The 12,526-nt window shown below is 43.4% G+C and overlaps 1 protein-coding gene across 4 annotated transcripts in view; it reads left to right on the top strand.

The window, feature by feature from the left end:
* The window catches only part of SCaMC (Short Calcium-binding Mitochondrial Carrier), a 93,040-nt gene extending 81,869 nt beyond the window's left edge, over positions 1-11,171 (top strand). For 3 of the 4 annotated variants that reach the window (XM_055062802.2, XM_055062801.2, XM_050195081.3), the window contains one exon: positions 9,556-11,171. In XM_055062802.2, coding sequence (XP_054918777.1) covers positions 9,556-9,734 — 179 coding nt within the window. In that variant the 3' untranslated portion in view covers positions 9,735-11,171. The remainder of the gene's footprint in view (positions 1-9,555) is intronic. The other variant, XM_055062803.2, reaches the window with a different exon arrangement.
* The last annotated feature ends 1,355 nt before the right edge of the window (positions 11,172-12,526 follow it).

Below are 12,526 nucleotides of genomic sequence, written 5' to 3'. Positions count from 1 at the left end.
CTGCTACGAGAGGAACCGCGGAGAAGCGGTTCGCTCGAGAGTCTCGCGAACTTCAAGGCATGCTGAGTGTGAGAAAGACATGGCACATTCTCAAGTCGCTTTTACCAACAATGCAAAACACACAACAGAGACATAACATTGCAGAGTTGCTCCACTATTACCAAGATACAGAGCAGCAAGTACTGGAAGAAATAAAAAATAAGCTCATGGGAGGAAAAGCTCCAAGCAAGAGTAATCCAAAGCCATATAAAGGCACACCCAGTCAAGAATTGGACGGACCCTTTTTCCATGCAGAGATTAGGGCAACACTGGCAAAGCTAACTCAAAACACCTCACTGGGAATGGACAAGGTCACTAAAAAAATCCTCCGAAACAAAAAGGAATGGGTAAACAATCTACTAAACTATATGAACGAGTGCTGAGAGAGGGGTGAGATCCCAGCAGCATGGAAGCATGCCGAAATCACTATGACCCCAATGCCCAATAAACCGCTGCAAGTAGGGAATCTCCATCCCATTTTCGTGGCATTGTGTGCAGGAAAGCTGATGGAACACATGGTGCACGAACGTCTCACTCATCACCTCGAAGACAATGACCTGATGCCCAAAATAATGTTCGGCTTCAGGCAACATCTTTCCACGCAAGATATGCTATTACAACTCAAAGAAGACCTAATAGACTACCTGGGAAAACATCACAAGTACTCCATTCTTGCACTCGATGTCAAGGGTGCCTTTGACAACGTGGCGCACAAGGCTGTACTCCACAACCTCCAGGCGACCGGCTGTGGTGAGCGATTGTTTCGATACGTACAATACTTCTTGTCAGACAGAACGGGCACCATTGGGGTTGGCAACCTAAGAACCGAAAACTTTTAAATGCCAAACAAGGGAACGCCTCAAGGGTCGGTAATCTTGCCTTTGCTCTTCAACATCACAATGATGCAATTGCCTAAAGAACTAAACAAAATAGAAGGGCTCAGTCATGCCTTTTATGGAGACGATATAACAATATGGACCAAAGCATCATCTACAGGCCAAGACAGTAAATTGCATCGAACTTTACTTAAACAATGCGAATTACAATGTTCACCCGAAAAATCAGAACGGCTGGTGCTCAAAGCGAGAACTCGAGGCAGACCACCAGCCTATGAGCAACCTGACCCCAGCATAACACTTAACGGAATCTAAATACCACGAGTGGAGTCGTTGCGAATACTTGGCCTTGTCATACATAAAGACGGGTCGAAAGCCGTGACCCTCCCTAAACTTCTAACATTGCTCACCTAAGTGTCGCACCTCATTCAGAGAGTTGCAAGCCAAAGACACGGCCTCAAAGAACAAGAAATGCTGCATATCATACAGGCGCCCATCACGAGCCGGATCGCATATGGCATCCCCTATCTGGCCCTGAAGAATGCAGAAATTGAAAAAAACTAAACATCATGATTAGAAAAGCTACCAAGACTGCATTGGGAATTCCTGAAAAAGCATCTACGGCACGATTACTCAAACTCGGCCTGCACAATACGTGGGAGGAACTCACAGAAGCGCACAAAACAAGCCAGATTGAAGACTCAAATTGACTCGTGTGCTCCTTCGGCTGGGTTACGATGTGGAGGCAACTGCGAAATCAGACGTAAAATCTAGACTCCCAACACATATACCAGACTCAATCTTAGCAGCACCTGTACCCCGCAATATTCATCGAAACTTTCATAAGGAAAGACGGCGGGCAAGAGCAAGAGCACTGCACAAGAAATTATCTGCAGACCTTAACACAAGATTCACAGATGCGGCTAAGTATTCAAGGATACCTGCTTTTGCAGTAACCGTAATTAATACCAAAGGCAAATAAAAGGCCGCTGAAACGATAATCACAATAGATTCGGACACGGCCGAAGAGGTGCCAATAGCACTGGCCACCTCCACATGCACTGAAAATGCCGTAATATTGAGCGACTCGCCATCCGCATGTCGTAATTTCCAAAAAGGCATGATATCCACCCAAGCTCTGAAAATCCTGACGTTATCTGGACCCCTGGCCACGAGTCACTGGCAGGAAACAAAGCGACACACGCCGCAGCCCGAGATCATACAAGCCGGGCTTTCCTGCCAGAGGGGTTACGAAATACGACAAGGTCCGAGGATATTCCCAAAAAATATTTGGATATCCTGCAGCATGACAAATTAGAAATAAGGGTATACCCCTTACCGCACCCCAGTCTCACCAGCGAAGAGACAGTTGCTCTGCGGCGTCTCCAAACAAACTCCTATGTGTACTGCATTATAATGCGCAGAATGCACCCCACCCAATTCCCATACCTTTGCCTATCCTGTGGGGTGCCAGACACCCTTTGTCACATGATGATGGGGTGTCTTGCTGAACCCAACAATCAAAAAGCTCAATCAAGAACCGACAACAAAAGCACAGAAGAAGACCAAGAATTGTGGGAGGCCATGCTGGTGAACCAGGCCAGGGAAACAGCAAGGGCCAATGGCTACCTTGACTGAGGAGGCCACCTGCCTTGGGTGAAGAAAGAACTCTTTCTCACTGATTCGCATTATTAAATCTTTGTTCTCTCTCTCTTTTTGAAATGCTTGAGACCAATGAATAACTTGTGTATGTAATTTGAGCGAGGGGTTTAATCTTTTTTATGAAGAAGCATAGCATGACTGACTTTACAATATTCAAATATTTAGTTACTATGTAATTATGATGACTCATAAAATGCTCAAAGAGTCATTCTACCACCTTGATTTGCTTTCAGTGGAGTCTCAAGCACCATCTATGTTTTTCACATGTATTCACAGTTGATCATAATTCGTGACTGAAGGGGATATATGAAAATAACTGTTTCTGTATGCATCTCCATTTTATTCGTACATGTATTTGAGAATGTTCAGCTCGATTTGCAAAAAGTTTTACCATATTTTTCAAAGATATCGTATTCACTGTGCATTTTACTAACCCCTCCCTTCTGAATTTTTTTTGAATGAACGCTACTCTTTACTATTCACACTTTTTTTTTTTTTAGCATGCTTACTACAAAGTGACAGCATCGGGCGACATGGTGTCAACCTGTCTTTAAATTCTGTCACTCAGTGAATTTTGCGAAGGCACTCGGAGAAACCTGGAAACCTCGGGGAATTTGGAAATGTCAATTTGGTGGACACCCTGAATTAGCCGCTTGCTACCTTCAGTCAGGGCACTTACATGAACCCAACAGAAGCGAGTCAAGTCAGCTTGTTGGGCTGGACGCAGCTTGTTAAGTTCATGTGAGCGCCATCGCATCAAACTGAGCCAGCCCAACCACACGGGGTAGGTTGACTCAGCCTGACCCAATTGAAGCGCACGTTAACACAGACAGGTCGGGTCAGTGATCCAAAGCCAGCAGCGATTAATTGGACGTATTGTCTTAACCTCTGGCCTCTATGAAGGCTGTCGCAATCTCAACCCGTCAGATACGATGTTCATGTAAATGCTGTTGAGTCAGCTGTCTGAGCCCGACTTCTCACTTGACCCGTTCCTGTCAGGTTCATGTAAATGTAGCCACTGTAAAAGGGGCCATTATTGAGTAGGAGATCCATAGAATAGAGTTTTAGTTTGTCCGTAAACTTTTTACCATTTGCAGTTCAACGGTTTACTGGAGCTGTAAACTGCAGTAGCAAAGCTAGTAGCGATACCTTGCGATTCTTTGTCCAGCTACAGTGAGTTCTAAATTTTTTGTATCACGCAAGTATTCTTGTCAAAGGTATATCATAAAAGGACTGCACAATAACAATTATGTCACTATGGTATTGGTACGTCACTGCAGTATTACCTTTGTGTGATTTCTGGTTAAAGTTTGCATCACAAGATGTTGCTACCAGTGTTGTCGATGCCATACACTGCTCCAGTAACCTGGTAAATTGTAAACAGTAAGAAGCTTGTGCACACATTAAAACTCTCCATTGGCTGAATTTTGCTAGCAAAAAAATAATTTTTAATGCAGCATTCCAACTTGTGTAATGTGAAGTGCACTGGAATTGTGTGCAGTAGCACACAGGTTGAAGACAATGCCAGCTTTGTGGTGATGTTTGTCTGCAATATTGTGTGTCCTTTGTGCACACTTCTATTGCAATGTGCATATATTGCCATGCAGTGTTGTCGTTTTACATGGGGTTCATTTCTAACGGATTATCAGTAAAATTATCCAGTTGTCGCTCAGTGTGAGATGCACCTTCAATTTTTTTTTTTAGCATTGTCACCTATTCTATAGTAAAGCAGCCGTGTCTGATCAGGTTGCCCACACGTCAGTGATTGATGTGGAATGCGCGGTGACATGTATAAATAACAGATAAACTCGGCCCGTCAGATTGTTTTTGACAGCCAACAAGTGTGCTCGCCACTATGATTGTGGCCCGAGTGTTGACCATCTTTGTGCACACAAGTTCACCCAGTCAAAAGTCAGATTAACTTGTATTTTTTTGGCAGTGTTTAATTGCTTACCGTCACTAAAATGTGACAATATCATGACAAAGCTCTGATGTTAGTCAGATGCGTCCAGTTAATCGCCCGTCCCGTCCCGACCCGTCTGTGTTTACATGTGCGCTTCAATTGGGTCAGGCTGAGTCAACCTACCCCGTGTGGTTGGGCTGGCCCAGTCCGATGCGATGGCGCTCACATGAACTTAACAAGCTGTTGCTCTTAATTTCTTTTTGCCTGCTCATATTAACAAGGGTAGAAGTCTCTGTGGACGTTTGCTTCCCACAAGTCTATAACAAAACATTGCTGTGCAATTTTGCACTACTGTCTAAAATTAACTGTGGACAGACCAATTATTTGTTATAGTTCTTATGAAATTATTTTTTTAAGTGTGCTCAAGTTTTGTTTGTAGTTAATGTTTTAATCAGTGGCCAGGCTGTGGACCTCAATCAAGAGAAAGTGTCGTGCATTGAATTACTTTATGCTGAAAGCTTAAGAAGTACTAGCAGGAAATTTTCTACTTTTTCATTTTTTTGTTAAATTTGTTAAAGGTCTTAGGCATCAAAACCCTAAAAAAAAAAAAATACTGGCACACCTCAGAATGCCCAAAATAATAGCTTTTCTACAAATCAGTTTCACTTTCAATGCATGTACCATGCTGCAGAAGGTAGGCACGTAGCAGCAGAACCTCTTGACGTTTTAGCACATAAAATAAATCCTGGAGTTTACGTCTTATGCCAAAACCATGATCTGATTACGAGGCGTGATTCTGATTATGAGGATTCCTCCGCAATAAGGACCCCGGAGTAATTTTGACTTTCTGGGTTTCTTAAATGTGCACCTAAATCTAAGTACGCGGGCACTTTTGCATCTCGAACCCGTGACCTCTAGCCCAAAAGCAGATCTGCTATGCTGCTACTGGCTACCACTAGGTTATCACTCCAGCTCACTCATTCGTAGCACACCTGCTGTGCTGCCATATTGGATTTTATATGCAAGTGAGTTGAACCCACTTATAGTAATACTCAAGTGTCTTCAAAATTTGTTTGCTATAACGGATAATTGTTACACCCAGGTCGCACAAAAAAAAACATTAACAGAGGGGACCAACATTAAACATTTTAACTAGACAGAAAGAAGTACAGTTGAATCCACTTATAACCACGGTGTCACAGTAAACTTTTGTATGTGTTCTGTGGTAAAAATGAGCCACTTACTACAATGTTCCTTAAATCTGATTACAGGGTATCTGCATTGAAAGGAAAGAAGAATGCAAAATGCTGGAAAAAGAAAGAAAACTGCAAGCTTGCTGCACATGCCTTTGCCGCATTGCAAGCAGCTCTCCCTTCCATCCCTCTGACTTGTGTTTCGGAAGTGTGAAAGGGAGATGTGCGCAAGGCTGGTGATGTGGCAAAGGTGTGCCGCATGCAGCAAGTTGCTTTTTTCATTTTGGCGCAGACACCTAGTAGCCAGATTTAATTGTTATAACCTGTAATTCGACATGGGAACATTGTAGTAAGCAGTTTATTTTACCATAAACACATGCAAAAATTCACAGCAGTGGGGCTTCTCATTGTTATATTCAATATATTGTTAAAGCTGGTATTTCAGAAGTAGGTTCGACCATAGCAGCATAGCGGACAACCGGGCGAGCCAGAGTGAGTGCCAAAACATTACAATGTTTTGCTCCCACATGACCACCTTCGATGTCATGACATTGTAGTGCCCACCGACTCCGCTATGCTTGGACGCTAAAGGTCATCACTCTCAGTCCGCAAAAGATAAGGAAAATAAAGTTGGGTGGCGCATGCTTGCAGCGCAAGCACGGCACGTGCTAGTCCATTCTAAGAGCCTGCTACGCTCGTCGTCTGGTTCCAGCGCTCCATTGCAACCACTCGATTCGCGACATTGGTGACTCCGGACTACGAGATGACCGACTCCAACAACCTGTCGCCGTCAGGCAACCTTCCACTTGACACTACCTCACGCCCACAGGACATCACAGCGCTACAGCTTCACTTGCCCACATTCTGGTGCAAGGACCCACAGGTTTGGTTCACCCAGGTCGAAGCCTCCTTCGATCTACACCACATCACTTTGGAGACTTTTCAGTATCGCCACTTATTTGCAAACCTGTCTCCTGAGGTTGCTGACAAGGTGGCGGACGTCATCGCTGCCCCTTTGAGATGCCCCATACCAGCAAGTGGAGCAGAGTATTTTGGACTGCACCACAGCATCTGAGAGCGCACACCTCCAGCACCTTCTTCACCTCTGAGGAGCTTGGAGATCGCTGCCCTTCCCAGCTGCTCAAAAGCATGCGACGGCTCTTGGGCTGTTGTTGATGCGAACAGTGCGCTTTTGAAGGAGCTCTTGCAGTGCTTGCCAGAGTCCACTCGCCTTGTCTTGGCCGCTGCAGGAGATTTGACCCTCGACCACCTCGCTCAGCCCACTGATCGCGCCCATGACACGACTTCTCTTTCTGTCGCCGCTCTCTCTTCAACACCAAAGCCCTCTATCATGGCCTGCTTAGAGTCCTGAATTAGCCAGCTTGCCGTCTCTATCAACGCCCTTCGGACGTCCTCCCATGACCCACGGAACTTTTCCCACAAGCAGTCTTCACTCACGCAATGCTCGAAGCTCCACCGAAGCCAAACTGACTCGTAGAAAATTATAGTTAATTATTTAGGGCATTCTGAGGCTTGCCAGTATTTTTTCAAGGCCTTTTGAGGTCTAGGACCTTCATGTAAAATAAAAAAAAATGCAAAGCTGGAAGTGTCATCTCAGTACTCCTAGTAATGTAACAGAAGAGTCAAATGTCCCATTTAAGTAAGGGTATTACTGCTTTGGTCCATGACAGATAAAAATTTCAAAAAAACTCAGTGCCCTTCCATTCTGTGAAGAAGGATAACCAGCGAAGCTATGTATGTGGGCCCCTTAATAGCGAACTGCACCTTCGCCGCAGGTCGGCCTACATATGGGGAGTGCTTAGCGCCTGCTTTACCTCCGCCACGGGTCGGCCCGGTATTGCACTATCTTTGGGATTGGCCCATGTATGGGGAGTGTCTAACGCCTGCGTCACCTCCGCCGCAGGTCGGCTCAGTATTGCCCTATCTTCGGGATTTTTTTTATACACGCGGACACGGTAGTGGGGAAAATAGCCCTTAACAGCTTCGCTGTAAAATCTGACACCGTGCATTTGTTGAACGTGCAATTTGACCGTGACATTGATTAGTGGTTAGCATAAACCTCGAGTTTTATGTATTTCTAGCAAATTAAGGGTTGTCAGCTGAAGAGACCTAAGTGGTGATATGCCTGGGAAGCTACATATTTGCAGTTTCCAGTAGAAAACACTGACAAGGGCAGAAGGGAAGAAGACACACGACTGGAAGTACGAGTCTTGGTCACGGAACAGTTTTCTGCCATATGACTCCGACCATTCCAAGAATGTAAAACGAGCCATCGTCACATGGTTCCACCCAGGTGGCGTGTCATGTGTCTTGTTCCCTGCTGTCCAGTTCAGTGTTTCCTGCTGGAAACCTGTCCTACAATGTGGATCCAAAGAGTTCAGCAAATACTACGACCCTTCCACATGTTTACGCTATTTTACAAGTCTTGCACCACTGCCTGAAAATCTTATGCATCAATCTTGCTTTTTTTTCCCACGGATAGCTTATCGGGAAACTACAGTAGACTTCCTTTAAGGTACTCTGTTTAGCCAAGTTCCTCTCGTTGATAAGCTGTACAGTTCATTGACCTAAGTTTGGTAAAGTAGGCAAGTTGGAAGTGATCCATTGGAAGCCATACACAAATGGACAAGGATGACGAACGCAGGGTCACGCTCATTCTTTGTTCTTTCCTATACTTGCTGACAGCCCAAGAATTCAGTGCAAGCTTTGCCCACACAACCGCACTGTACCTGCTCTCCATGCCACAAAACATAGCCCTCGAGACACGTCCACATTGAAAGAAGTTCATCTCTGCTGTGACGACATGGGAATCGGGGAATATAATTGGCTGGCACATATATGAATTCTGTGAAGTTGAACAGGTGGTATTTTCCACTCAATTCTTGGGTTGTCACCAGCAATACTCATACTTGTTCGGTTGCAGTGCAACTAAGTTTGTTTTTCACATTCATGTAATAGCCTGATAGTATGTAAGTGGTTAATTTCAAATGAGTTGTTCTCTGCCAATTTATTCTTTATTCTTTTATTTCATAATCTCGCCTCTCATATTTCTGTGTAAGCTCAATGTGTGACTGAGTCTAGAGCAGTCAGTAACAGAAGACCTTCAGTAGTAGTCATGCCCATGACGAACAAGTGTTCTTGTTTAACTACAAGACTGTGGGAAGCATTAGTCGGTAACATTTGGCAGAGTATGACCACTAGTTTCTGTAACACTGTCAACAGTTGCAGTACTTTCACCTTTAGAAATTCAGCATTTGTATAGTTTCTAGTTGCAGAAATTCTACTCCTGCCATGCATTTCACCTACCAGCTATATGCAGTTGATGCCATGTGCAGGCAGACGTGAGCTGGGAATATTTTGGTTTCATATATTTCAACACCTGAGTGAAATTATGCTTATAACTTCAGCACTGCCTTTGTCATTGGATGTATACTCTTGCCCTTCAAGCAAATGTTGTGGCAAACAGGCTTAAAAGAACAGAAGGACAGTTCGTTACAGTATACCAATAGCAACAAGAGTAGCATCCAGAGAGGCAGCATGAAAGACTTCATAACTGTTACAAACTGAGTGAGCTACTGTAGTGTGCTGACAGCGAGCAGTAGTTTATCTCATCAACCATAATATTTCCTACATTCGACGAGAGCTTGAACTGCTTAATTTTGAGTTTCTGTATATAAAAAAAAATTCTTTCTAACCTGGACTTTAAATTATATTTTATTTGCTTCCAATCTTTCACTTTTGTTTTCTTGGGCATGAAAAACTGAGGGGTGCTTAGGTTTGAGAAGATGCTTTACTGCAGTCGCCTTTCAGTCTCGCAATAACTGTTACAACAACAGAAAATGCTCTGTTCTCTCATGTGAGGTAATCGAATTGAGGTGTTGGTGTGTCTCATGTACTGCAGATGGAAAACACGAGCGGACCTCCATGATTGGACTCATCAAAGGCATCGTCCGCACTGAAGGCTTCAGTGGCCTTTATCGTGGCATCACTCCAAACTTCATGAAAGTGGCTCCTGCTGTCAGCATTAGCTATGTTGTTTATGAACACTCGCGTAGAGCCTTGGGTGTCACAATGACATGAGAACTTGTCTTTATTTAGAGATATGTTGAAGCAGATGGTATCTTTTCAATTTTGCTGTCAATCTGCTTGGAGCAGAATTGTCTGTGCTTAAAGTGCAGCTGTCTTACTAGCAAGAAGAGTATGGCACTTATCATGCAAGTTTTATTTGATTTGTACAATGTGGCTTGTTATCTATTAATCGCTGTGTGCTTGTTTCTTTAGACCACCTAATTCTCCAGAGCAAAGCGTGGCTTTTGTGGCAGTTGGAAAATTCCAGCATCATAGTGCATTGCTAATGTTGCACCCAAAGTCATGCAACTTTTGCCTGAACAGAGGGAGAGAGTCCCATATTGCTTTGGTGAGGCTTGCCCATTATTTAGGAATATTGTAAAGGGAACCACACAAGGGGTGCATAGGGAAGGTTCATGCAGCCTTTGCATATATACACATATTTCCAATGTCACCTATTACTAGGTGTGCATTGATGTACTCTTGTTGAACCGGTGATTTTGATTTTAACGAAGTGCCCTGTCTTGGCAAGCTTGTTATTTAATCTTAAAGCTAAGACTTGTGCGTAACAGCTTGAGAGGAACTGTTGACTAGCCACTTCCATCCTTTTTTTATTTCATTTCTGTCACATGCAAGGCTAAGCTTTGATGCACATCACTGTGATAATGTAAGGGTCTGCATCCAAGCTTGCACCAGTACAGTTGTTCATGTTTTTTCGAGCTTTTGCATCCTGCTGTCGATGCAGGGCAAATGTCTGCAGGTGAGAAATATGTAGTTTAGTTCTGTACATACAATCTTTATTTTCTCTGTTTGAATTAACTGTCAGAGAGAACTGCAAGCAGATGTTGCATGTCTAGGCAGTTATACCCCAGGGTTCTATATTTCTCTAGAGATTATCAAAGTTAGTTTGGGCATTTGTGAAGTATGGTCAGTTTTTGATGCTGCAGAAGCTATATTATTTATTTTTGAGCAGTGTACAGCCTTGCCTCAAGTGTGGACTGAATATTGCAAATACCTAGACTGTGGCAAGACATTGCCCTTTTCATACTTTGCAATACCTGAGTGCACTTAACATAAAAGTATGCTCTTGCATGGTAACATGTCTCTATAAGTAAGCAACTTTTTGATGCTACAGCTGCACTACTGAAGTCACCTTTCAATTTCGAATGTTCTCTGTTATTCATTCCAGAACTGTCTCAGTGCTGCTACTAAGACGAAGAAAGTAATTGTTGATTTCCAAAATTTGGAAACTGCACTGATGTTTCTCTTCCACTTTGCATGCACCTTCATCAAGACAATGCTTGGCTGTATGAGCTCATTTCCTTAACAGGCTTGTGGCATTCTGGCCAAGTGTTGCCAGTTCTATGAACTATGAACTTTCGTCATTTTTCTAGACCACTGTACATTTCAGCAATGAATAAAGGTACTTCATTTCTCTTTTGAACAAAACAGTATGTATTTTTGTATATATAGAGGCCCCTTGTATCTGTATTGAGCAGGTGCCAGTTAAGTAACCTTTGTTTAGTGGTTTTTGCTTGACCATAATGAAGCTGGAGTGGAATCTTGATAATTCAAACTGACTTTGGGCTCGCCCACCGTGGTGGGGTAGTGGCTTTGCCGTTCCGCCCGAGAGTGCACGATGAAATCCCGGCCATGGTGGCCAGATTTCAATGGGGGGCAAAACACTAAAACGCCCATGTGGCATGCATTGGCTGCACGTCAAAGAACCCCAGGCAGTCAAAATTAATCCAGAGTACTTCCCTACTGTGTGCCTCATAATTGTATCGTGGTTTTGGCACGTGAAACCCCACAATTTCTTGTGTGTGTTTTTTTTTTCTTTTTTTGCTCTGGGCTCATCATCACAGCCACATGTTTTTCAGTGGTGAAGAACTTTTCATATATTACAGGCATGTGGCTCAAACTGTGTGTGTGCGTGCGTGTGTGCGTGCGTTTGTGTGTGTGTGTGTGTGTGTGTGTGTGTGTGTGTGTGTGTGTGTGTGTGTGTGTGTGTGTAATGGCTCGGTGTACAACATCTAGCTGTATATTGTACAAGATACTTCATTTTCTAAGAAATTTGTTGGGGGTCCTCTAGGCAAGAAGCTGTGACTAACAGCTTGAATGTGCTTGGAGGCCCTAACATGGCAACAGTACATTTACACATCCACACATATATCAAGTTTCAATGTATGTACAGAAAAAAAATACACTACACCATGCGCATGCCTAAGATGCAATTATTGCACATTACAATGTTCTACAATATTAGGAAAATACTAAGTTCTAATGCAATCGACACACATAAACAATGTGAAAAAGAATGAAATTTAAAACCTACTTATTCCTATTTACAAGATGCACCAATTTGTTTCCATGTTAAGGTGCCTGTAACAATATTTCATTTCTGTATTTTAAAGGGACTGACAACTGATTTGTAAGGACCTAGTTTTTTATGGCGCAATGTAAACCTCACCCTTAGTCGTGTTTACACCTGCAGCGGTTACTTCCAAAAGCAAGCGGATATGTTGTAAGCAGAATTTTTCAATCTGAGCAGCCTCTAAAAAAGTACGAGTCCCTCCTCCAACAAAGCTGAGAAGCGAGAGCGATGTCGACAGCCCGCCTCGTAAATTGTGAAAGCCATAGAGTTTCCTACAATAACTTTTGTAAGAAACTCTATGGTGAAAGCCACCCATCGTTCTGCTTTCACAGGAATGAGTGGAACTGTGGTTAACCACCTACATTTTGACCTTCTCAACCACTTTTGAGAATAAAAAGCTGTTCCAATAAGTTTGCGTTGTTGTATTGAC

Source organism: Dermacentor andersoni, chromosome 1 (genome assembly GCF_023375885.2).
Source record: "Dermacentor andersoni chromosome 1, qqDerAnde1_hic_scaffold, whole genome shotgun sequence".
Lineage (NCBI taxonomy): Eukaryota > Metazoa > Arthropoda > Arachnida > Ixodida > Ixodidae > Dermacentor > Dermacentor andersoni.
The sequence above is the reverse complement of the archived record's forward strand: the minus strand, read 5'-3'. Positions and strand labels throughout refer to the sequence as shown.